Here is a 25,946-nt window from a genome sequence, read left to right on the forward strand (position 1 = left end):
TCCTCCTGACATTGAGAAATTTGGGGAATGTGTGGATCTTTTATGATTAATCCTGTCAAGTTCTGAGTAGATCATTTTAGTCTGAAAAACTCATTTGTAAGTTGTTTCTTTCTCCCATTATTTATTTAATTACTACTTCTCCTTTACTTGTTATTTTTCCCTTCTGTTTTATTTTCTCTTTCTGAAATGCCTGTAATACACATATTGGATCCGTTGTGGAGGTGCTGTCATTTTTCACTGATAGTTTCCGCTTGGTCACTGTTTTCCTGTGAGTTCTGGGAGCTTTCACTGAACAGATCTTCACAGGCTCCAGAGTGGTTTTCTGCGGTAGCCAGTCTGCATTTCAGTGCCTCTGTTCTTCCGGCCACCAGTTTCACTTTTACCTTCAAATACTAGTTTCTATTCTTTTTTCATTTGCCTTTCATTTTATTAGAGATTCAGTGTTTTGAATCTCCCTGAGAACGTAAATTTCAAAATTTGTAAAGTTGTCTTGTTTCTTGCCTTTACCCTAACTGTTCAGAATGTGCCTCTTAAACATATGAATCTCTCTAATTTGTTAGCTTCTCTGCTCATCTGCCAAGTGAGGTCTAGTTTGTTCCGTGTTGGTAACTGAAATCTGCTTTGTCAGAGACTCTGTAGGTCTTTGTTCAGTTCTTTTCATTACCAGCAAAAAATAGGGGGAAAAGTTAGATGCTTGTAACTTCTCAGCAGCAGCTCGGAGTCCTGATAGCCTGTGTGGGGTAAGGCTGGAGCTGTGGGCAGAGGGACACAGCTGCAGGGCAGAGCCCTGCTTTGTTGCAGAACAGTCTTCCTTTTGTGTTGCTTTGGCAGCTCTGAGCCTACTGGGGTAGTTTCCCTTCCCCCGAGTAGCTGCCTGGTCTGGCACCCAGGCAGAAGCTCCAGGGTGGCTCTTTGTCCAGCGCTGGTCTTGCCCACCTCTACTTCAGGAGCTGTCCACCGGCTGTAAGAGGGGAGCTGGTGGACTTGGCCCCTCTGTGTGTGCGTGGAGTGATTAAGAGTTTAAGCCTGAGTTTTATAGGCATTGTATTCCAGTCTCTGGCTTGGCTGCTGTGTTGTTCAGTTGCTAAGTCAAGTGTCCAGTTCTTTGCTACCCCATGGACTGCAGCATGCCAGGCTCCTCTGTCTACGGGTTTTCCAGGCTAGAACACCGGAGTGGGTTGCCATTTCCTTCTCCAGGGGATCTTCCCCACCCAGGGATTGAACCCATGTACCCAGTACAAAATAAAAAGTTTTTTTGTTTTTTTTTTTTATGATCCACATTAAAAAAAAAAAAAGAATGAAAACCATCTCTGTGGGCTGGACCCCTTTTTGTGTTTCTAGTACTGATCTTGTTCTGTGATAAGCACTCTACATGCTTTTCAAAATGAAGGAAATGTAATACTTTGGCCTCATAATGAACAAAGATATTTAAAATATCATGGATCCAGGTAAGGGTCAATTAAACTTCTGTAAATTTACAATACCTTTTAGCATCATCAGAGAGGAAAAGGCTGATGTTTCTCACGTGTTCGGTACCAAAAAAAATAACTTTAGAGCAAGGAGGACTTTTTTTCTAAAATGTTTATGTACTGATCAACACAATCAAGTGTGTTGTGTTTGGATTAAGTGGGTTTCTTCCACACTAAAAAAGCAGAGTTGGAGGAGACGGTAGGGAAATATATATAGTTGCCCCGACAGGAAGCCCTAATCCTTTTCAATGGCATAAGAAGAGTTGAGAGATAAATTATGAAGTGATCATCATTTTCCATGCCAGCCTGTAAGAACAGCAGCTTTGTGTAACTGAGGGGATTTCACAGAGCAGCATGTTTTTTTGTCTGCTGTACCTCTAAGCGTATTAGATGTATCAGATCCAGACCTGAGTAATGCCCTGTGCAAGGTGCTGTAAATGCCTGTCAGCCATTTTCTTGGGTTCCTGCTTCCATTGTTGTCTAAATCTAGGTTTATTTGTCCTGCTGCTCTCATAGTCTGTTTTATTTCTCTTTCTGAGTGGTCAGACGACCTCAGGAATAGTGTGGTGGGTAAGTGAAAGTGTTAATCGCTCAGTCGTGTCCGATGGGACCGCCGTGGAGCCTAGCTCGCCAGGCTCCTCTGTCCATGGAATTCTCCAGGCGAAAATACTTGGGAGTCAGACTGCCTGAGGGTAACTCCTGGCTTTTTCCCTCCAAAGGGAAACACATTTCCTCATATCTGAAATGGAAACAAAAATAGGACCTCCTCTGCATGTTTGTGAGGATTAAGAAGTGAAGGGGGACTTCCCTGGTGGTCCAATGGTTAAGACTCTGAGCTTTCACTGCAAGAGGCTCAGATTTGATCCCTGGTCAGGAAACTAGGATCCTGCATGCCGTGAGGTGTGTCTAAAACAAAAATTAAAAAATGCAGAGTGATAAAAAATAAGTCTCTAGTAATATCTGCCTCTTTTTCAAAAAAATAAAAGAAGGATGCAAGTCACAATGTGTCTTCCATAGAAGGTGCTCAGGGTGTTTGTCTCTTAGTTCGGGAGAGAGAAAGATGGTGTCCCTGGTGTTTCTTAAAAGGGTACTAACCCCATTCCTGAGTGCACCACCTGCATGACCTAATTACTCCCACCTCCTAACACCATCACAGTGAAGATGAGGATTTCAATATATGAATTTGTAGGGAATCCATTTATTCGGAGGAATCTCTTGGGCTGCAGTCCATGGGGTCACAAAGAGTTGGACATGACTGAGCACACACATGCATTTAATTCTGAACCGTTATTATTATCCCTTCTACTACTTTTAGCTAGCTGTCTCAGATGGTAAAGAATCTGCCTGCAGTGCAGGAGACCCTGGTTTGATTCGTAGTTTGGGAAGATCCCCTGGAGGAGGGCAGAGCAACCCACTCCAGTGTTCTTGCCTGGAGAATCCCATGAACAGAGGAGTCTGGTGGTCTGCAGTCCATGGGGTGGAAAAGAGTTGGACGTGACTGAGTGACTAACACTCACTTTCACTTTCACATTTTACCTTACCGTAACCATACCACTGCTCTCCATTTCTCTGCTAGGGTCCCCATATCTGGGCAGTGCCAGAGTGGAACTCTCTTCTCAGACTCTGAAAGTTCCCTTGTACATTTTAATCTGGCTTAACTCTTAATGGAAAGGATTCTCACCAGAAGTTTCTCCTTCTTTTCTGCAAAGTGCTGGATGCCCACCTTTGTTTCTATCAAGGAGCCTGACAATTGTCTGTTGGGTAGTTGTTGCTATTTCTTGAAAGAGTTTGGCTTTTGCTGGGTTTTGCTCATGTTCAGGTCCATGGGTCGGTTAGCTTCAGCAGTCTTCACATTCACATTCATGCATGCACATTTACACTCACATACTCTGACTATAAGCATGCTTTAGACCGAAAACTTCGTTCTTTTATGATTATCCTTTGTTATCTGAGATAACATCTGGCCATCATTAACTGGTTATTATCAAAACAGACCTGTAGGGCATAAGCAGTAAAACTTGGGAAGTGACATTCCCAGAAGAGAGGGGCAAAGAGCTAACTGACCTTGACCCGTTTAGGCCGGATGGAATACAGCCAGTTCTTCGGCTTTGTGTTCTGTCTTCTTAATTACAGACAGCAAAATCATTGCAGCAGTTACCCAGGGTCAGTTAATTGAAAGGACTCACTAAGTATACTTACTTAAGGCTTTGATGGATAGAGTACAGCAGGAGAAAGAAAACACAGGTAAACATCAGGGAGGTCTGGAACATTCCAGGGCCTTTCTTTGCACGGAATACTTTTGTTTTTGGATCATGAGCCTTTAAGACCATGTGAGGTAACTTGGTCTAGACAAATAGATCAATGGAACAAACAGGATGGAGTTCAGAAAGAGACCCACACACATACATGGCTAATTGAGCTAATTGATTTTTAACAAAGGAGCAAAGGCAGTTCGGTGGAAGAAGGATTCTTTTTTCAGGAAAAGGTGCTGGAACAGTTGATACCTGCATATGAAAAAAAGGAACTTTCCATGCCTCATACACATACAAAAATGAACACAAAGTGGATTATAGACTTCAGTGTAAAACCTAAAGCTGTAACTCTTCTAGCACAAAATCTTTGTGACCAGAATCTGCATTTTACAAAACTGCCAGGTTATTTGTATGCACATTAAAATTTGAAAAAGACTGCCTTATAAAGTGCAATATAAAGATGAGTACTAGTTGTACAGGTGGAGGGGGTTGGGGGAGAAAGACAGGCTTCAGCAGAGGGTCAGCACCCTCAGGGGCATAAAGATCTGATGAATGAGGTCAGTTTCATTGAATGAGTTCACACGAGAGTTTTCAACAGAGTGCAGTGAAAGTTTTTTTAAAAGGACAATATAATGTGCTTTTTGTTTCTAAAATTAAATTTATTCAGATTTTAGAAATTCTAAGATCACGCTCTTTTTGTAAAATGAAAGCGCTCGCAAAATGTAGATTTTGCTTTTGTTTGAAATGTTTTTTTTCTTGGCAGAATAGAAACCTGGTAAGCCTGTATTTAATTCACCACCCTTTCAGGTTAGTGAGTTAGAGGACTAAGAACAGTTTGGTAGGGTGTTGGACAGATGGGCCAGCGAAACGGACGGGGGTCAGATCCTGGAAGACCTGTTAGACCATAGAACCGGACTTGATCCCCACATCTTTGAAGGTTGTGACATAATTGGATTTGCATTTTAGAAAGTTGACTTCAGTGCCCGGTTGAAGGGATTAGAGAAGGGTGAAACAGGAGGAGACCAGGGAGGAGTTTCTCGAGGGTATCAATGCAAGTGTGACCAAGCCGATATTATAGATAGTATAGAGACAACTAACGGGTGTTAGTTACATTAAGGAGGTAGGATTGACAGGGTTTAGCAATGTATTGGATGGAAAAGCAGTGTAGGCAGCAGAGAGAAGACTTTAGTTCCACTAAGGAAAATTGGCAGGAATTAGCAGCCGACTGGATGGAAGAGGTAACTTTACATAATTTAAATTATTCTCTGACTTTAAATTTTGGCCAATTTAGTATAACTAAGTAAGTGCAAGTCAGCGCAGTTCTCCAAACTCTTATATGGATTGATTTAAATGACTCTAGTGTAGAGTGATTGAGCATCTGTGCAGTGTAGTCCCTCAAAGACAAAGAGAAACTCATTAAAATGAGATCAGAGAGTTAATCCATCTTCACACTTAAGTACTCATTCATGAAAAGCTGTGTGAGTCAGAAAATGCTGATTTCATTCATTTTATTACAGATGTAAGTCCTTGGGAGAATGCTGGCTAGTAAAAATACTGGATTCTGCTAACCTTTTCAGACTTTTTTTTGCAGGGATTAATTTTACATAGCATGCTTGCTTTACAGAATGGTTTTTGGTGGAAGGTCTACATGTTATGTTAGCCTTAGTTCAAGATTCTTATGAATTTCAGTATCTTTTTGCAAATTAATGAATTCTTAAAAAAATTTTAGAAAAGACTTTCATTTCAGCTATTATCTTACCTGACTTCTCTCCCACAAAAGCAAAACTGAGGGTTGACTGGTAAACAGAAGGTTCTGGGTTTCTGGCTTGCTCTCTTTATTTCATTAGTTTCCATGTAAGCTTTTCTATCGGCATGGCTTAAATCCAGCATGTTTTCCAAGGGCAGCCAAGCTATAGTGAATTACTTCCGGTAATAGATGTTTCTTCAACCAATATATAAAGAAATTTTGCTGTTTTAGGTTCATCTACACCTTTTACACCATGTACTTTGATACATCAAGGAAATTCTGCAGAAGCTTATGGGGAGGGTTTAATATGAAAGGAAAGTTAATGTGATTTTGATTTATGGGATTTATTAACATTCATGAGTATACATTATGTATCTCAAAAGCCCACGGGAAGAAAGGTTGATTATAGGAAGAGAGGATATCTGTATACTTTGGTTTTTCAAGAGAGCATGAGAATTTTTAACCATCCATGCTAAATCATCACTTTACATCAAGCAGAATTGTAGAGGGCAGTAGCTACTGTTGTATGTTTATTTGACCTGACAGAGTAAAGATGTATTATCATTGTCTTTTTGATTTTCCTGTTTTATCCCTCCTTTGTACTACTACAAAGCATGTCAGATGCATTTAAAATTTGTGAGAAGTATGAGTAGCCTTAGTTACTTTATAAAATAGCCTGGATTGTAAGGGCTTTTATGATTCCATCCAGAAACTGACTACTTGTTTCTTTGTCATAATGGATAGCAGATGGATGTTTGAAATAATGTAGATTATTTAATGTGGAATCTGAATTCATTTGTGCCATTTAGTGTTTTCCAGTAGTGAGGAGAATTTAATCACCTAATGAAATACACTTAAGCACTGCAGAAAATAGACATTTTACCCACTCTACTAACTTCAAAGCAGTCCATATGCTATTACTGTCTCCTTTATCACTGACATACGCTACTGTGATTTATATATTGAGAATATTTAACATGAGAACTCTGAAAAATTTTTCTAGAAGGATTATTCTGAGATATTGTACCAATGTCTTCTTGGCGTATACGTTTAAATAATTTATCCCAACCGTTTATACCTATTCAGGCATAACTTTTCAAAGTTGTTCATTCATTTTAGAGATCCACGAATTGTTATCTATTCTCTAGAAATAAAAAGTGTTTCATTTGCACGTGATTTATTGATACCTACAAGTGATATTAAACCAACACAGATTGCCAAGTGGACGACGTTCAGTACTGCTTGAATTAATATGCACTACTGTTTCTCTAGTCATAAGCTCTCTGTATTCCTAGAGGAGGTCATGCCTCTCTGTTACGTACAGTTATATACAGTTGTTGTTATGAGTCAAGGCCTCAAGATTGTTAATAATTTATTGTGGACAGTTTCAAACATATACAACACATGAAAATGACAATGTACCCATCACCCAGCTTCAGTATTCAGTCTTTTTTTTTTTTGGTAACTCAAGCATTTTATATATTCTTAAAAGTGTTATTTATTCTTAAAAGTGTTATTGGAGTCTAGTTGAATGATCAATCTTTTGCCAGTCTTGTGTTATATATCTCCACATTCCGTCCTTTGCTGGGTAGGGATGCTGGAATTCACTTTAAACGAATTCTGGATTAATGTCTTGTTTCACCTGTTAATGTCATAAATGATAAGTTGTTTCACATTCCACAACACGATTATCATACAGAGTTGAATTAATAATTTCTTAATATTATTTAATATGTTCAAATTTCCCTAATTGAATATATATATTTTTTAATGGTTGATTTATTCAAAGCAGTATCCAAACAAGACTCACACACTGAGTTTAAGTATTTTTAAAATGTAATGTATATATTTTTGATCACTCCATGCCTCACGTGGGATCTTAGTTCCCCAACTAGGGATCAAACCTATTTCCCCTGTGTTGGAAGCACAAGATGGTCAGGGGAGCCCCAGGACAACAGAGTTTTGATGTGATTTTTCCCACCATCTTCCTCTATAACTTTCATCAATTCTTTAATTCCTGTAGATTCCTAGCACCTTCACACAGTCATTGGGAATGGTTATGTTTTTGCTTCATTCATCTTAGGGTGTTTTGTAAAGGATAAAGAAAATTAGAGAAAGGCAGACAAAATGGATGGACTTTATGGGTTCTGCTGTGCTCTATTTAATTCATTAGTGGAAATTACTTCCCAAAGCCATGTTCTGCTCAACTTGTGTCCATCTTATTCAAGGATAATTTCCAGTCACCATTGAATTATAAGAAAATTGTATCGAAAAATGTATAGGGATGGTCAGAAAGCTCATTCTGGTTTTTCTGTAAAACAGTATGGAATTTTTTTTTTTTTTTCTTTTTCTTTTTGGTCTAAAGTTGTAGGGTATCAGGAAAATAGTAGAATAGCTGAGTTACAGTCACCGTCATGATCTGATCAGTTCAGCCAGGAAAGGAAATAACTTAAGATCTCCAGGATTCAAAAGGAACTTTTAAGGTTAAAAACTGTACTTTAAAACTCCCTTATTAGAGTTTTGGGGCCTGGGTTCCTGGTTGGAGAGCTAAGATTGCACAAGCCGCTGTGGTACAGCCAAAAATAAAAGAGTAAAATAGTGGCTAGCGGCATCTGTCGCAATCTGCCTTCATCATCAGCACGCCTCTCCGGGCTGGAAATGTTGTCGTCACCTTTGACTCTTTCTCCTTCCCTTGTTGATTCCTTCTTAGTCACGTATCTAGGATTTGATTCTTCCTCTTTATTGCCCTTATTCCCCTGACACCACTGTATTCTAACATGTAGATCCCCATAGCAGGCTCTCACTGGTCTTCCAGCCTTTAATTTTCCTCCTGTCTAATCCAGGCTGCTCACTGCCAAAGCAGTCTTTTGAAAAACACTTCCCTGTCATTATCTAACTTTACCTACTTACTCCTGGTTCAGAAACTCTCCTTTGTTACTTTTTTCATAGGTTATCAAGACTAATTCTTCCAAACCCTGAGTTTAAGTTGAATCCTGGAAGGGTACCCTTCTGCCCTACCCTGCCAGAGTGAGCAAGTGTTCCTTTTATACATTCTTGGCCAAGACGCCCTCTGCAGACCTGTTCTAAGTAAAGCCAATCTGTCCACAGCTGATCTAATTGCTGTGACCCCGACCGCTCTATGAAGACTACAGTTTCTGAGAGAGAGTCTTTCTGCTGTGTTTCTCTTTTTAAAGCTTAAAAAAATTGTTTTGTTTATTGTGGAAATATTAATAGACAACCATTTGTCTATTTAGCACATAAGTATACACTTGAGGGGCATTGGGTGTGTTCACAAGTCGCGCGGTCATCATTACTATCCGTTTCCCAAATGGAAATTCCATACCTGTTGAGCAGTAACTCCCCACCCTCCCCTCCCCTAGCTCTGATGTGTTTTGTTTGTTTGTGAAATTTTTAAAATTATTTTTATTTATTGGGCTGCATGGGGAGTCTCTGTCTTCACTGTGGCATGCAGGATCTTCAGTTGCAGCTTGTGGGATCGAACCCAGGGCCCCTGCATTGGGACTCGGAGTCTTAGCCTCTGGACCCAGGGAAGTCCCTCTGCTGTGTCTTTCAGGTGTAAAATTTTTGGCCATTTTGCTACCTGTGGCTGCCTTGAAAGGGAGTAGTTTATCTTTCTACAGATTCAGAAGAGCGGCAGCCAGGGGGATCCTGTGTGAGTCATTGCTCTTTCAGTCATTAACTCCCTACTGAGCGTTTGGCTGTAGGAAGAGTGGTGAGTGGGACGACAGGCCTTCCCACTGCGTACACAGTCAAGAACAATATTTAATTCTATATTGTTCCTCTAGTGATTCCATCACATGCCTCCTGATGAGTGATATTGATGAACACTGTCATATTGTTGACTTGCTCAAACCAACTGCTCAAGGCTTGTGCTCATGAGTCTCTGTCCTGTGAGGGGCTGTGACTTAGGAGCAGATGGGGTCTCTGATGCTAACTAATATCCAGAAACTGCCCAGCCTCAGAGCTCTGGGGCATTCCTGGTGCTTCCCTGTGGGCTGTTCTTCACCATCGCACTGGGAATGTGTTCATTTTTTTCTCTTTTCTCTTTTTCTTTAATGTATCTTTATGACCTTTTCCAAGCATCTCTCTTATGCTAAGTACTGTATGTATTCAAAATTAAAGTACTGTAGGTATTAAGAAAATCAAAGATAAAAATATTTAAAGATAAACATTTTGAAGTCTTTAAGAAATTACTTGTCCAGTGGGCAAAGGACTTGCTCACCGGCATTGATGGCTAATGTAACTGTCCTTACATTGGCGAGATACGGTGTGATCCTGGAGCTTAATTTTGCCCAGGAGTCCCAAAGGCTTGTAGGGGAATTATGCTCACATGGGAGAGCAGATAGCCAGATAACAGTTGTTATGGGGAAGGAGTTTTGAGAATGGTAAAACCCACAACTGTGCCAGGGCAGGAAGGCTGTGCTTAAACATTAGCCACTGAGTTAAATTACTAAGAAAACAAAATATGCAAAACAAGTCTCCACTGCAGGTAAACTATTTGCAGATACAGAATAGTTTACCAGTAATAAAAGGACTCAGGGGCTTGTTTCTCTCAAGGCTCTTACTACTGATTGATAAAGATATCAATTACCTGTATTTCATGTGTGTTTGTAATCTCTCCTCTGACATCTGGGTTTGTTTAATCTCGTTTGGAGATTTCATTTTATAGATTTTTAAAAAACAATGACAGGAGATCCAGGAGATACGGGTTCGATCCCTGGGTGGGGAAGATCCCCTGGAGAAGGAAATGGCAACCCACTCCAGTATTCTTGCCTGAAAAATCCCATGGACAGAGGAGCCTGGTGGGCTACAGTTCAAGGGGTGGCAAAGATTCGGACACGACTAACACACACACTCACACAGAAACCAATGAAGATATTGCCATTTGGTTGTGACTTTTAAAACTCTAAATGTAAAGGCTTTGGCGACCTTTGGTTGAAGAGAAATTATCCAGCTGGTTAAAATGCCCTGGGGGGATTGGCTGTGGTTAGCGCCCCTTGATGAAACACAAGGCTGTAAATGATTGGAATGACTGTTTTGTTTTTAAAGCAGGAGTACCTTTCAAAGCTCAAGGTGTTGAACTATAAAACAGCCACATCTCTTCTCCAGCTGCTGATTACTAGGTTCCTACAGCCATGGGAAAAGAAGTCCAAGTGTCTGTGGTTCAGCAGAGTTGTTTAGGTCCGATGTAGTGAGCTGGTTAATACTTGGAACTGAGCTGCCTGGCCCTGTGGTCTAGAATCTGGAGAGCTCCCAGCTTGAGCCCCTGTCTCTGAAACCCCCCGGCCGCCTTCATTCAGTCCACACAGCAGCCTCTGTCTATCCTGGGAAAAACCCTCTATACAGAAATACACAGTGTTTTGTAGAAGATTTGATTTAGTTTCTTTACTCCATGTGATCTGAATGCATATAATGAGAATCTCATAGTCGGTTCTTACTACAAATAACCATAGGGGGAAAAAAAATCTTTCAGCTCTGTTTTCCAAGAATCTCCACGACATTCTCTCTGCATTAGAGGCATTTTTTTTCCCCCTTGAAGCAAGTCACTGTGAAAACTACCAAAGACATTGACTCACATCCCCCTGCTCAAAGTTCTCTTAGTTTGCAGATTGATAGGGATTGCCTTTGTTAGTAAGGAGGTTGTAACGTGTGATCTAGTAGAAAAGTAATCCCTGAAAATTCAGGGTCTTCAAAACACAGTAGGATTCACTCCCCACCCCTGCACCTCCACCCCAAGTGGTGGCAAAAATAACAATTGTCCCCCTGGGAAATGAAGCTCATCGCTATGGTAACTAATGAAGGTTGCATCATTCTAGGGCACATTCTTAAAAGCCTGGATTTCGACATGGGTAGACACCCCGTCTTATTTTACCCAGTAGCTTAGCAACCTGTGGTCTCCTGGTTGTCACCACCTCCAATCTTCCCTCTTCCTACAGAAAAGTGACCTATATAGATGGTTTTTTATTGTGGGCACTGTGAATTTGGTTCAGTCTTAGGTATGTTTATAGTGACCTTATTTTCTGGACCAAAAAATTAGGACACGTGCGGGTTCTGAGAAGTAAGGGGCTTTTCTCCTACCTCCGTGGCAGCCCTCGCTGAGGTCTTCACGGATCTTTTTTGGTTCTGCATCGCTTAACTTTTGGTGTTATTCATGGCTTTGTCTTTAGCTCTTTTTCTTCACTAATGACTTACCTACTGCTTGTGTGTGGTGACTCCCAGATCTTAATTTTCAGCTCAGGCAGGCAGGTAGGTAGTTCACTAATTCAGTCTGCAGGCTCAGCAAGTTCAAGATGAAGTCAGCATTGCCCTCCTCAGGAATCACCCATTGAAGAATGGCAGCACCGTTCACACAGCCCCCCACCTCCAGACAGCCCCCGGGGCCAGGTGCTTCTACAGCATTTCCCGGGGGCCAGGTGCTTCTACAGCATTTCCCGGCATGCTGTGTGTGCTCAGTCCGTGTCTGTGCAACCCCATGAACTACCAGAGGAACCCGCCAGGCTCCTCTGTCCATGGGATTTCCCAGGCAAGAACACTGGAGTGAGTTGCCATGCCCTTCTCCAGGGGATCTTCCCCACCCAGTGTTTCTGATCTCCTCTCTAGTCCAAGGCCTCCTCCTATTTTGCTTGTTGTTCTGACCACATCCTCCAGTGTGGTTACTTTAGGGTAACCAGGCTTCTCCAGGCTTCTCCTGAGCAAACAAAAATATTCGGAGTTTGTGGCCGGCTGCTCACCCTCCATCAGCTTCCCAGCATCCTCAAAGTAAAATCAGACTCTTGAGGGTGGCAGAGCTCCCGAAAGCTTCATCCACCGCCTCCTGCCCCAGCTCTGTCACCGGAGTAAGATGCTCCCGGATGCTCCTGGACCAGTGCGGGCTTCTCCCTGCCGTGGATCTAGTGCACAGCTGGCATTTGTTTGTTTTTGTGCATTTCATGTACTAGTCCCTTTTGTTGTTGTTCAGTAGCTAAGTCGTGTCTGATTCTTTGCGACCCCATGGACTGTAGCACGCCAGACTCCTCTGTCCCCAACTGTCCCCTGGAGTTTGCTCAAATTCATGTCCGTCTCACCCTCTGCCACCGCCTTCTCCTTTTGCCTTCAGTCTTTCCCAGCATCAGGGTCTTTTCCAATGAGTCAGCCCTTCGTATCAGATGGCTAAAGTATTGAAGCACCAGCTTCAGCAACAGTCCTTCCAGTGAATTATTGAGGGTTGATCTCCTTTAGGATTGACTGGTTTGATCTCCTTGCTGTCCATGGGCCTCTCAAGAGTCTTCTCCAGCACCATAGTTTGAAAGTATCAATTCTTTAGCACTTAGCCTTGTTTTTGGACTAACTCTCACATCTGTACAGGTTTTTAATAAAATGATTGTTGAATGAATTAATGATCAAAAAGTCAATGATTGGACTTCCCTGGTGGTCCAGTGGTTAAAATTCCTCCTGCCAGTGCAGGGGACTCGGATTCCATCCCGGGTCTAGGAAGATCCCACATGCTGCGAAGCAACTAAGCCCACGCGGCTAGAGCCTGTTCTTTGCAACAAGCGAAGCCCCCAGTTGCAACAATTAGAGAAAGCCCACTCACGGCAATGAAGACTCAGCATCACCAAAACAAACAAACAAAAAAAAGAGGTCATTGATTGAATGTGTAAGTGCACTCGTGGGGCAGTGGGGCAGAATTCCTAATTTCGAAGATTTTAATAGTTTTAGAAAACGCAAGTTGTTCCCATCCCGGCAGTTCATTGTCCCCACCAGGATAAGTGGACTTAAAGATGGCTAGAATGTAGAACAGAGGGTATATTCCTGGATAGGATGTGGAAGGGTGGACCTGGTGTGGTGCCTGGCTGTGTATCTCTGTATAAACATGCACACACACACAGACACGTGGGCAGATACACATTCAGCAACCGTGTCCAACTCAACTCCACTGGCAGCATCTGAGTATTAGCACTGGTCAAAACAAGAAAGTCAAACAGAAACCTGTGAAAATCTCATAAAGGAAGCAACCCCCCCGCCCCACACACACACACTTGATTGTACCCCTCTGTGTGATCATAATGGCTGCTGAGCTGAGGGCTGGCTGTGAGGAGTATACATCTGTCCTGGCTGAGGTTGTAGCTCAGACAGGCGCTGGATTCCGTTCTTTGGAATAACTTGGAGTGGGGGGAATGGGAGGCAGCCTGGGAATACCATTCCCTTTCTTATTTCTTTGGAGTATCAGTGGATGCTGGCACTGAGAAGGGAAGGATTTCTAGTCCCTTCCCATCATCTCAGCACAGTGTACAGATTTTTCGGTGTCAGCCCAACTCAGTTGCTGCTCTTCTGCCTGAGTTCTGTGCAGGTATAAATAGAGACTTCCTGACTAGGACAGGTGACCAGAGGGAGGAATTTTTGACCGGTCTTTCTTGTATGTCACAAATGATGAGCACCAGTTGGGGACCTCACATGGGGCTTGGCCCTGGGGCAGATGCTAAGCAAGATAAAATGTAGTTTCTTCTGACTGTATTTAGAGCTCAGTCATGGAGCCAACCAGCTCTGATCATAGGGGAGTTTTTGATAAATGCACAATTTATCTAACATCTATTTTAACCTTAAATTTTTTTTTAGGTCTGAGGAATAGTATTTCAGGACCATATTTTAAAGTAATTTTTACTTGTTGAAATGTGGTCAGCTATGTCCAAGGTATTTTCAAAATAGCCCAGCTGTTCAACTGACTGAGCCCCACTGGGGGGACCTCATCTTGCTAGTTTTGAGATGAGCACTGCTTCTCCCCGATGTGTTTCTGCCTACCGCTAAGAACTTGGGGGAGAAGAGGCCAGGGGAGAAGAAAACAGGACGTGGCAAAGTGGCCCGGGCCGTGCTGTGTTGGTTTTCTTCTTCACCCCAGGACTTTGCGTGGGCGACGAATGCAGTTTCTCTGCATTTCAGCAGGTCATGCATTTTTTCTTCTCCAGGACACTGACCTCTACTGGTTTAACTCTGACTCTTAATCAACAGCTGTTATTTCTTAAAGATTTTTTTTTTTTCAAAGAAAAAAGTTTTTTGTGTTGCTTTCAAAATATAATTTGCGAAAAAATGAACACTTGACTTACAGGCTTTGTATAGTGGAATTTACATTTATCTAAGAAATTTTGAGCCTTCCAAATTGTGCTTTTGACCTCTGGGATGCAGTGTCTTTTTTTCCTTTTTAAACTGCTGTTACAACTCTGAATATAAGAGAACAGGTGTTTTTATAGCATTTTATTTTTAGATTGTAAAATTTATCAGTTATCAGATACATGTTCATGTAAGGAAGCGAACATGTTAATATTTAGTGAAGACAACACAGAATTTAAAATAACTGCATCCGCTCACTAGTTACGGATAAATCACTTAAGCTGTGTTGGGCTTATACTTTTGTCTCTGAAGGATGGTTTCTGTTTCATAGGGCTTAAATGTATATGCAAAGTGTTTGAGGGGCTGTTATTTCTGTAGAAATGTTTGTTACTGTTATTCAAATTAAAGCTAATATTATCCTGCTACCTTTTTGACTTGTACAGCTATTTTAAAAAACCTTTAACCAAGTCTGTGCTAATTGTGTTGATTTGATGTGTACCTTTTTTAACCAGGATTTTTAGGAACACTGTTACTTTAAAAACAAAAATGTGTGTGTTTATATATTTTAAAAATAATTTGTGCTTCTGAAAGACCGTTGGTTCAGCTAACACTAGAAGAGTGTAACGACCTTTGTGCTCATAGTGTAGCTGCTGCTGTGGACTTCAATATTCACAACCTGAAAGTTGAGAGTTATGTTTTATTTGGTGGTATTTTTAGGACTTCACGCCAGGAGACAGCATCTCAAGTAACCCTAAGAGAACAGCTCCAAGGAGGCAGGGGAGCAACCAGCTTATATAGAAATTTTACAATAAAGGCAGATAGTCTGAACATCAGATGATGATTGTTAATGAAAGAAAACCAGATATCCCAGGTTAACAAAGTTAGCACTTTTCTCCGTATGGGAACATGCAAGAGTCTGGGCTCACTGAAATCGTTCCTTTGATCTTGGCTATCGGGAGTCAGTATCCTGTGTCTTCACATCCTGAGCTTCCTCAGGGCTCACCGTGGGGCATGGCTACAGTCTGATGCCTGATAGATGGCAGGTATGTTTTCCTTCCTCAGTTCCCTCAGGGCTCACCAGCTCACCATCAGCAGTGGCAGCAGTTGCTAATGGCTGTGGCATCCTTGTTTACTGATTTAGCAGGAAGTTAGTGACTGTGCCAAAGCCTTTGACTGTGTGGATCCCAACAAACTGTGGAAAATTCTTCAAGAGATGGGAATACCAGACCACCTGACCTGCCTCTTGAGAAATCTGTATGCAGGTCAGACAGCAACAGTTAGAACTGGACATGGAACAACAGACTGGTTCCAAATAGGGAAAGGAGTACGTCAAGGCTGTATATTGTCACCCTGCCTGTTTAACTTCTATGCAGAGTACATCATGAGAAATGCCAGCCTGGATGAAGCACAAGCTGGAATCAAGATTGCCGGGAGAAATATCAGTAACCTCAAATATGCAGATGACACCACCCTTATGGCAGAAAGTGCAGAGGAACTAAAGAGCCTCTTGATGAAAGTGAAAGAGGAGAGTGAAAAAGTTGGCTTAAAGCTCAACATTCAGAAAACTAAGATCATGGCATCCGGTCCCACCACTTCATGGGAAATAGATGGGGCAACAATGGAAACAGTGGCTGACTTTATTTTTCTGGGCTCCAAAATCACTGCAGATGGTGATTGCAGCTATGAAATAAAAAGACCACTTGCTCCTTGAAAGAAAAGTTATGACCAACCTAGACAGCATATTAAAAAGCAGAAACATTACTTTGCCAACAAAGGTCTGTCTAATCAAACCTATGGTTTTTCCAGTAGTCATGTATGGATGTGAGAGTTGGACTATAAAGAAAGCTGAGCGCCGAAGAATTGATGCTTTTGAACTGTGGTGTTGGAGAAAACTCTTGAGAGTCCCTTGGACTACAAGAAGCTCCAACCAGTCCATCCTAAAGGAAATCAGTCTTGAATATTCATTGCAAGGACTGATACTGAAGCTGAAGCTCCAGTACTTTGGCCACCTGATATGAAGAACTGACTCATTTGAAAAGACCCTGATTCTGGGAAAGACTGATGGTGAGAGAAGGGGATGACAGGATGAGCTGGTTGGATGGCATCACCGACTCAATGTACCTAAGTTTGAGTAAACTCTGGGAGTTGGTGATGGACAGGGAGGTCTGGCACGCTGTAGTCCATGGGGTTGCAAAGAGTTCTTGACACGACTGAGCAACTGAACTGAACTGATTCCATTTCTCAGGCTTCCCAGGTGGCACTATCGGTAAAGAACCTGCCTGCCAGTGAAGGAGGCGTAAGAGACATGGGTTTGATCCCTGAGTTGGGAAGATCCCCTGGAGGAGGAAATGGCAACCTACTCCAGTATTCTTGGCTGGAGAATCCCACGGGCAGAGGAACCGGGAGGACTACAGCTCATTGGGTCTCAAAGAGTCAGACGCAACTGAAGTGACTTAGCACCTAGCACCACCACCATTCCCATTTCTCAGTGCCTTTATCTGTAACTCACATGTAAGAAGCTGCTCCATGTGTAATCGAAACTCAGATGATCTGTAGTAACTTTAAACTCAGTATGCTGAAGTGAAACTCGCCTTGTTTTCCTGCCTTCCTCTCCCCCGCCGCCCGCCCTTTGTTAGGGAGCAGCTCTGCACAGCCTAGTGGTGTCTGAAGGTGGATGCCTGGTTCACCCTGGGGCTCTGTGTAGCCCATGACATTAGTGAGAGCGTTTTTCTCAGGTTGAGACTTGAACCTCAGTCTTCCAACTGAGATCACTCACCTGGTGTAAGGAGATAATGAAGCTCAGGTCCTTGATGTCTCATTGCAGAAAGAATTCAGTGGGAGACGAAGTGATAGGTAAGAAGTGGATTTATGTAGAGAGAAACACACTCTACGGACAGAGTGTGGGCCATCTCAGAAGGCAAGAGCAGCCTCAAAATGTGGTCTGGTTAGCTTTTATGGGCTGAGTGATTTCATCGACTAATGAACGGGAGGGTTATTTCAACTATTTTTGGAGAAGGGGTGAAGATTTCCAGGAATGGGGCCACTGCTTTTTGGTTTTTGATGATTGGGCTCGAAACGGTCATGATGCTTATGGGTGTGTTATTCAGCGGGCTGATGTGTTACAATGAGCATGCTATACTGAAGACCTAGGTCTAGTGGAAGTCAACTCTTCCCCAAATCTAGTCAGTTTCTGTCATGTCCTCAGGGTATGTCATTCTGTTCAGGGTTATGACCTACCCCCTTCCTTCCTGTTTCATTAATAATCATACCCACCTCTTGAGATTCCCTTGGGCAGCAAGATCAAACCAGTCAATCCTAAAGGAAATTAGTCCTGAATATTAACTAGAAGAGCAACTAAAGAGCCTCTTGATGAAAGTGAAAGAGGAGAGTGAAAAAGTTGACTTAAAACTCAACATTCAGAAAACTAAGATCATAGTATCTGGTCCCATCACTTCATGGCAAATAGATGGGGCAACAGTGAGAGACTTTATTTTGGGGGCTCCAAAATCACTGCACATGGTGACTGCAGCCATGAAATTAAAAGACGCTTACTCCTTGGAAGAAAAGCTATGACCAAACTAGACAGCATATTAAAAAGCAGAGACATTACTTTGCCAACAAAGGTCAAAGGTCAAAGCTAGAGGTCGCAAAGAGTCTCGACGCACATGACTGAGTAACTGAACTAAACTGATTCACTGGAAGGACTGATGCTGAAGCTGAAGCTCCAATACTTTGGCCACCTGATGCAAAGAGCTGACTCATTGGAAAAGACCCCGATGCTGGGATAGGTTGAGAGCAAGAGAAGGGGACGACAGAGAATGAGATGGTTGGATGGCATCACCGATTCAATGGACATGAGTTTGAGTAAACTCTGGGAGATAGAGAAGGACAGGGAAGCCTGGTGTGCTGCAGTCCATGGGGTCACAGAGTCAGCCACGACTGAGTAACTGAACAGCCAGGAAATGTCTCAGGATAACCAGCCTGTTGGGGATCTGGATGCCAGATTCTTTTATAGAACCAAGAGAAAAGTGGTGAGGAACCAACGTCAAGAGGCAGAATGGAGAGGGAGAGTCAGTGAGGAAGTAGAGTAAAAAGGGCCATTGGTTTTTCAAAACATCTCTGAGAATGGCCAGCCTTTCTAAGGGGTGTGTTAATCTCTTCTTTTCACAGGTGGACAGGGTCAGATTATCTCCCTGTGAGCTGATCAAAGGCACTTTAGTTAAACACTTAGGCAGAGGGGCAGGGTCCTCTGAGGCAGGCTGTTGCCTATAATAACAACAGCAATGAAAAGCAAGTGAAAGGAACAGTTCCAACTGGTTCTTTGGTTCCAATTGGCCATCCAGTTGTTTCTTCTCTGCAACATAACCCCCGGACAGCCAGGGAACTCCCTCATACTTATTTTCTAATGAGGGAATGAAATTGTGATTGAGCAGGACTCTATGGGGCCTTCCCAGGACAGAACCCTGCCCTGTATCCTCTGCTTTAGTTCCTCTCTGAAATACTTCGATAATAGTATCTGATACATACATACCGAGTTTTTTTTTTTAATAGATGTGAAAACTCCCACCAAATGGAAGATGTTACCTGCTTGATGGCCATGAGCTCATAACCCACATAATCACTTTCTATACATAATGGTTTGCATCTACTAACCCCAAACTCCCAGTCCACCCCTCCCTCACTTCCCCTCTGCCTTGGCAAACACATGTCTAGAAACGGAATGTTTTTAAATATTATAATGTGGTAACTGAAAGTCACAATCCCCCTCCTTTATAGAGATTGCTGTTGTTACTTGTTGAATGGTGCAGTTGTCTGTTTAGTGACTTTTCCAAGCTCTTTCTGCAAAGACTGTATTTCTTGTTGTATGTGATCATTGAAGTTTCTGTTCTTCTGAGGTCAACCAGTGATTTCATTAAGGAGAAAAAGGTCTTCCTTCCCTTTAAATTCTTTTGGCAAACACTGCCCTGGAAAGCCCTTCAGACCTAGAGAACTGAGAGAAAGGCCAGTTTCTTCTCTACTCCCTCAGTGAACCACTCGGCAAATCAAAACACACATCCCCCAGATTTGAAGGGCAGGGTTCCAGCACCCTGGTACCTGCAAGCCACTCTGTGAACACGAGCCACAGTCCCCACAGCTACCTGCTATGTGAATGGGACATGCATGATGGTAGCTGCAAGTAAGATGTGACATTTACTGCCACAAACCTGCTTCTTCATCTGGCATTCCCATGGATGCGCCAAGTGTCTAACTAGACTTTAGAATTCTGAAACAGTGATTCTGACAGTTCTTCCCAGCTCCATAATTGATTTGGTACAGGGACTGATTCTTGGAACTTCCTGTTCTATCATTTTCCATGATGGCACTCATGGAGATAATAGTCTCCATATTAAAATGTATTGGTGTATATTATGAAAAGAATTTAAGTGAAGGCTGATTAGGTGTATACATAATGTATTTATTGAATTATTTCTTAGGAATTATTTTCCATTACACCTGTCCATCTCACAAATTGGCTGGTTGACCGAAAAGATGGAATTCTACAAGTGTTTGTAGTGGTGTCCTGATACATCACTACATCGACTCTCGTGGCCACACAGAGAAAGGGCACGTCCTCGTTGTGTCTGTAGTTAGTCCTTTCCTCCTATTGGGCGACCCACTGATTAACTGGGGAAGAAATCCAATACAGTTTAAAACTTAGTCTAAGGTAGTGACTTAAACAGTCTATTTAGATATTGTCCAGTTCTCTCTGAGATAAAAATGCTCAGTGTCCGCTTTTTACCCGGGATGGTGTGAGGGTATGGGGTGAGAGTTGTGGGGTATAGGATCTCCTGGCAGCCATGGGGCACTGTTCATTTCCCTTGGTTTGACATTGGCTACTCCCTCTGGTCTCTGGGGCAGGGTCCCTTTACCTCCTTGTTGTGTTGGCCCTGTGGGTGGGTGCTGGTGTAACCTGTGGTAGGGCCTTTCTGGTTGATAAGAACCTAACAGTATCCCCTGACAGCATCATTTTCTCTTTGACTCCTCCTCTCCGAGCTCTCGGGATGTCTTGTTGTTCAGTCACTCAGTCGTGTCCAGCTCTCTGTGACCCTATAGATTGCAGCATGCCAGGCTTCCCGGTCCTTCACAATCTCTTGGAGTTTGCTCAGACTCATGTCCATTGAGTTGATGATGCCATCCAACCATCTCGTCCTCTGTCCTGGACGTCTACCACGTGGGTAGACGTCCATCTGGTGTGGACCCTCATCCCCCACCTTGTTGCAGGATTACCCTGTTCCCTGGTGGGTTCCACAGTCAGTCCTCTAGCTTAGTAATCTGAGTCTCAAGAGTTTTATCATTGCTTGACCGTGTTTGGAAAAACCCTCTTTGAGACAATGGCCTAGCTTGTAAGACTGAATTTACCAGTAAGCCTTCTTTGTGTGTCAGATGTTGGATATTGCTTCATTATCTCTTCCTGTGTTCTTCCCTAGTAAATCCCAGTTACTGCCCAGGGAGGTGAATGCTTCCAGCAGACTAGGGCAAAGGCCATATACTCCCAGAGCAAAACAACTACTAGAATAATTTTCGAACACTGTCACATGTGGGTATATAAATACATATGAGGATAAAATTTAATTATCCTTAAATATTTAATTATAAAACAGTCATGTAGTTCTAAATATATGCAGCCTTAAATTTAAGGAATATAGTATCTTTAGAAAAGCGTAAGTGGTGTGTATGTGCACATATATATAATGTGCGTGTGTATATGTATATATATAGTTAGGATCTATATATTCATGTGTTGTATAGAGATATGTTATAAACAAACATGTTATACATATTTATATGTGATATATATTATTTAATTATAGCAATATGACTTATGTCATGTACACACATGGAGTTGCCCCTTGAACAGTTGGAGGCATTGATTCTCCGTGCAGGTTAGAATCTGCATATAAGGCTTCCCTGGTGTCTCAGTAAAGAATCCACCTGCCAGTGCAGGAGACACAGGTTCGATCTCTGATTTGGGACGATCCCACATGCCTTGGAGCAGCTAAGCCCTGTGCACCCTAACTATTGCGTGTGCCGTAGAGCCCGGGAACCACAACTTCTGAAGCCAACGTGCCCTAGAGCCCATGCTCCACAACAAGAGAAGCCACCACAGTGAGAAGCCCGCACACTGCAATGAAGAGTGGCCCCCACGCGCTGCAACTGGAGAAAAGCCTGCGCAGCCACCACAGTGAGAAGCCCGCACACTGCAATGAAGAGTGGCCCCCACGCGCTGCAACTGGAGAAAAGCCTGCGCAGCCACCACAGTGAGAAGCCCGCACACTGCAATGAAGAGTGGCCCCCACGTGCTGCAACTGGAGAAAAGCCCGTGCAGCCACGACAGTGAGAAGCCCGCACACTGCAACGAAGAGTGGCCCCCACGCGCTGCAACTGGAGAAAAGCCTGCGCAGCCACCACAGTGAGAAGCCCGCACACTGCAACGAAGAGTGGCCCCCACGCGCTGCAACTAGAGAAAAGCCTGCGCAGCCACCACAGTGAGAAGCCTGCACACTGCAATGAAGAGTGGCCCCCACGCGCTGCAACTGGAGAAAAGCCTGCACAGCCACCACAGTGAGAAGCCCGCACACTGCAATGAAGAGTAGCCCCTACTCGCTGCAACTGGAGAAAAGCCCGCGCAGCAACAAAGACCCAACACAGCCATAGATAAATAGATCAAATTATGTTAAAAAAATAAAATCTGCACACGACTGTATAGTTGGCTTTCTGTATCTGTGGTTCCACATCTGCAGAGTCAACCATTCATGGCTTGTGTAGTACTGTAGTGCATTTTTGGTGAAAAACAATCCACTTATAAGTAGGCCTGTATAGTTCAAATCTGTATTGTTGAGGGTCCACTGTATGTATATTTAAGACCTTCTGTCAACTTTCCCATGACCAAAAATAGTGTGATTTAACACACCCATTTCTTTTGTTGCAGGACTGTACGTGTGTGGTTAAAGAGAGACAGTGGACAGTACTGGCCAAGCATATACCATGTGATGCCTTGTAAGTATCTGGATCTCTGTCTTTAAGAATCAGATGTGGACCCCAACTCCCCTTCCTTTCCAGATTGCCTGCTCTGTGTTCTCTTGAGTAGAGATGCATGAGGGTTGGGATTATCATTATAATGGAAAGGACCGTATTATATCATTTTAGCTCTCTGTGTAAAATGAGAAAATTGTTTTGAAACTGACTGTATATACACGGTTTCTGAGTAAGATTAATGGAAGGACTTCAATACCTTGGCTCCCTGATTACAGTTGTCTCCCTCTCATTTCCAACTTTTTGTTTAACTTTTTTGTAAAGTAGTTCCTTAGACAATTCAAAATTTTGTCCAGTGATTACATTTGTGAAGTAAACTTGTTCTTACATTATTGTTCTATTATTTGTTCAATTCAGGACATTCAGCGTTGAACATTCAGCTCTCAAAAGGATTTGCTGTGGATTGAAATGTTCTAATTAGAAGTCTGTCTCATTTCCCCAAAAGCTCCTATGAGAAATATGTCCTTGCACTGATAAATAGTGAATCTTTCAAATATACTTTTTAAAAAAGATGACTAATTCTTAGATTTTCGAACTGGCAGAAGTTCCCCTGCGGGGAGAGAGCTGCTGCCCGTGCCCCACAACCCCCTCCCCAGATAGGAAATTTCCTTATAGGCTATGGTTTTATCAAAATTAATGAAGTTTGGGTATCTTATTCCATATTTATTTTAGTGTAATTATTTGAATTCATTGTCAGTCATATTACTAAACATTTCTCTTACTCCCCTTCCTGCAAACCTTAATTGAAATTGTCATACTAGAAAAATGCCCTGGGCTTGTCGTCTGGGTCTCTGTACCCTTTGGCTTCCTGCAATGTGCACCTCTTTCCTTGATACCAGTATCCCTGTTTGAGTAGTACATGCCACGACATACAAGCCAGAAAAATTCATGCTGCACTATAGATGTGCTAAAGCTTACGCCTCTGGCAAAAGAAGACTGTAATAACTTAAGCAACAATTTTGCGTGTTTATGAACAAATACGTTATTAAGGATGTAATAGATTTCTGTGATTTCAGATTTATCTTTGAGGTTTGCATTTCTTTAGAATTGTAGTGAATAGATGATAACCGTGTAGTTGAACCAAGTATCCCACTCTACATTATCAAAAAATAAATTTATAATTCAGTATAGTAAGTCCCCTACATGCAAATGAGTTCCATCCTGAGAGCGCGTTCTCTTAAGTCCAGCAAAGTTAGCCTAGGTACCCAACGAACACAATCGGCTACATAGTACTGTACTGTAATAGGTTTATAATACTTTTCACACAAATAATACATAAAAAGCAAACAAACACAAAAAATAAACATTTAATCTTACAGTACGGTGCCTTGAAAAGTATAACAGTATAGTACGACCTCTGGCATGGGGGGGCACATTTGCATCTTTGAAAACTCGCAACTTGAAGGTTTCGTATGTAGGGAACTTACTATGGTTAGATTCTCACCTTACTGGTTGTGCCTCCAGCAGACGCCAGTGCACAGCAAAGACCCAAGGTGAACTTTCTTCTTAAGTCTTGGCAGTGATGGGGCCTTAGGTAAATGGAAAAGGAAAGGAATTCTATGATTGATTTTTTTCCCCCTTATTTTTAAGTGGTATAACCAGTCTTACCTACGGCCTTTTGCATCACACTTGACATAATCTCCAGCAGGATGAGCTGGGGAAATTCTGTAGTCCAGCAAATTGAAGTTGACCCCAGAGTCATGTAATTTCCATGTGACTATGAAGACAGGAGAGGCCAATGTGGGCAGAGTGACGAGGGCTTGGGGATGGCGCTTAAGGAATCTCATTGAGATAGGTGTTGACAGGAACTTCATGAAGATGCGGGATCCTAAACAGTTGCTTACCAACCACCCCCACTCTCCAATACACACATCCATAAACATCTGATGTCACTCTTTAATGTTCTCTTTACTCAAATATCACGGAGGATACAGAGAAGCCTCGGTTGCATGTTTGTGCTTTAGTAAGCTGTATCCGTGAGTGACTAAAGAAAGCTGCTATAGCTCTTGCACCCGATATAGGCACTCAGTAAAGAAGTACTTAGTGCAGACTTGAATCTGCTAACAAAGATGAGTTTCCCTGAGAGTGTTATCATACATTTTCCTAAGTGACCGAACGTGATCTTTGAGAATGACCCTCTAATTATTTTGCCTGTGACTGTCTACGAAAGGGAGTAAAGAAGGGATTACTTTGCTGTCAACTTGTGGTCTGTGGACCGGCAGCATCAAGGTCACCTGAGAACTTACTAGAAATACAAATACTGGGCTCCACCTGAGACCTACTGAATGAGAATCTGCATTTTAAAAGATCCTGAGGTGATTTGAATGCCTTTTATATTTTGAGGTTGCCTTTTGGCATTTTCTCCAACATGCAGGAAATGGTTTTTCCAGTAGTCATGTGCAGGTTGAGAGTTGGACCATAAAGAAGGCTGGACACCACAGAATTGATGCTTTCTAATCGTGATGCTGGAGAAGACTCCTGAGAGTCCCTTGGACAGCAAGGAGATCAAACCAATCAATCCCAAAGGAAATCAACCCTGAATATTCATTGGAAGGACTGATGCTGAAGCTGAAGAATACTTTGGCCACCTGATGCAAAGAGCCAACTCACTGGAAAAGACCCTGATGCTGGGAAAGATTGAGGGCAGGAGAAGAAGGGGGTGACAGTGGATGAGATGGTTAAATAGCATCATTGACTCAATGGTCACTGACTGAGTTTGAACAACCTCAGGAGATAGTGAAGGACAGGAGAGCCTGGCGTGTTGCAGTCCATGGGGTCACAAAGAGTTGGACACAACTTAGTGACTGAACAACCAACATGCTGATCTATTTACGTATGTTTATATGAACACATGTGAAGGCTCATGCCTGTACAGTGTTGATTTGTAAATACATAGATATAAGTACACATTCTAGTTGGTCAGATATTTACTGTGCACTGACTCTACACAGGCCATCAAGCTGGATGCCAGAAGACGCAGGTGAACGGCGGGTGAGTGGTCAGGATAATTTCCATAATCTTTCATTGTTGGACGATCCCGTCTGTCGTGGAGGGTGAAAAGAACAGAAGCCTGTGTTCTTCACAGTTGATCGGAAATTGGCTTCTATATTAGGGATCATACGCATTCAGATAACATAGGAACTGATCTCTGAGCAAGATCTTTTCTTTACCTTAAGAGAGGCAGAATCTTATTGCATAAGGAAATAGGCTACATTTTCATGTCATTTAGAATGTATTCATTTATGAATTTCCACTTTTTTTTTTTTGGCAATCCTTTCTACTGGAAGTTGTTTTGTTAAG

At 42.4% G+C, this 25,946-nt stretch overlaps 1 protein-coding gene across 6 annotated transcripts in view; it reads left to right on the plus strand.

The window, feature by feature from the left end:
* The window catches only part of WDFY2 (WD repeat and FYVE domain containing 2), a 192,220-nt gene that overhangs the window by 50,135 nt on the left and 116,139 nt on the right, over nt 1-25,946 (plus strand). For all 6 annotated transcript variants that reach the window (XR_015138020.1, XR_015138021.1, XM_086329181.1 and 3 more), the window contains one exon: nt 22,543-22,610. Coding sequence is in view for 2 of the 6 variants with exons in the window: in XM_086329181.1 (XP_086185307.1) it covers nt 22,543-22,610 (68 nt within the window). In the remaining 4 variants the exon portion in view is untranslated. The remainder of the gene's footprint in view (nt 1-22,542; nt 22,611-25,946) is intronic.

This window comes from Bos grunniens, chromosome 12 (assembly GCF_055505025.1).
Source record: "Bos grunniens cultivar Pamir isolate PY7600 chromosome 12, Bosgru_T2T1.0, whole genome shotgun sequence".
Taxonomy (NCBI): Eukaryota; Metazoa; Chordata; class Mammalia; order Artiodactyla; family Bovidae; genus Bos; species Bos grunniens.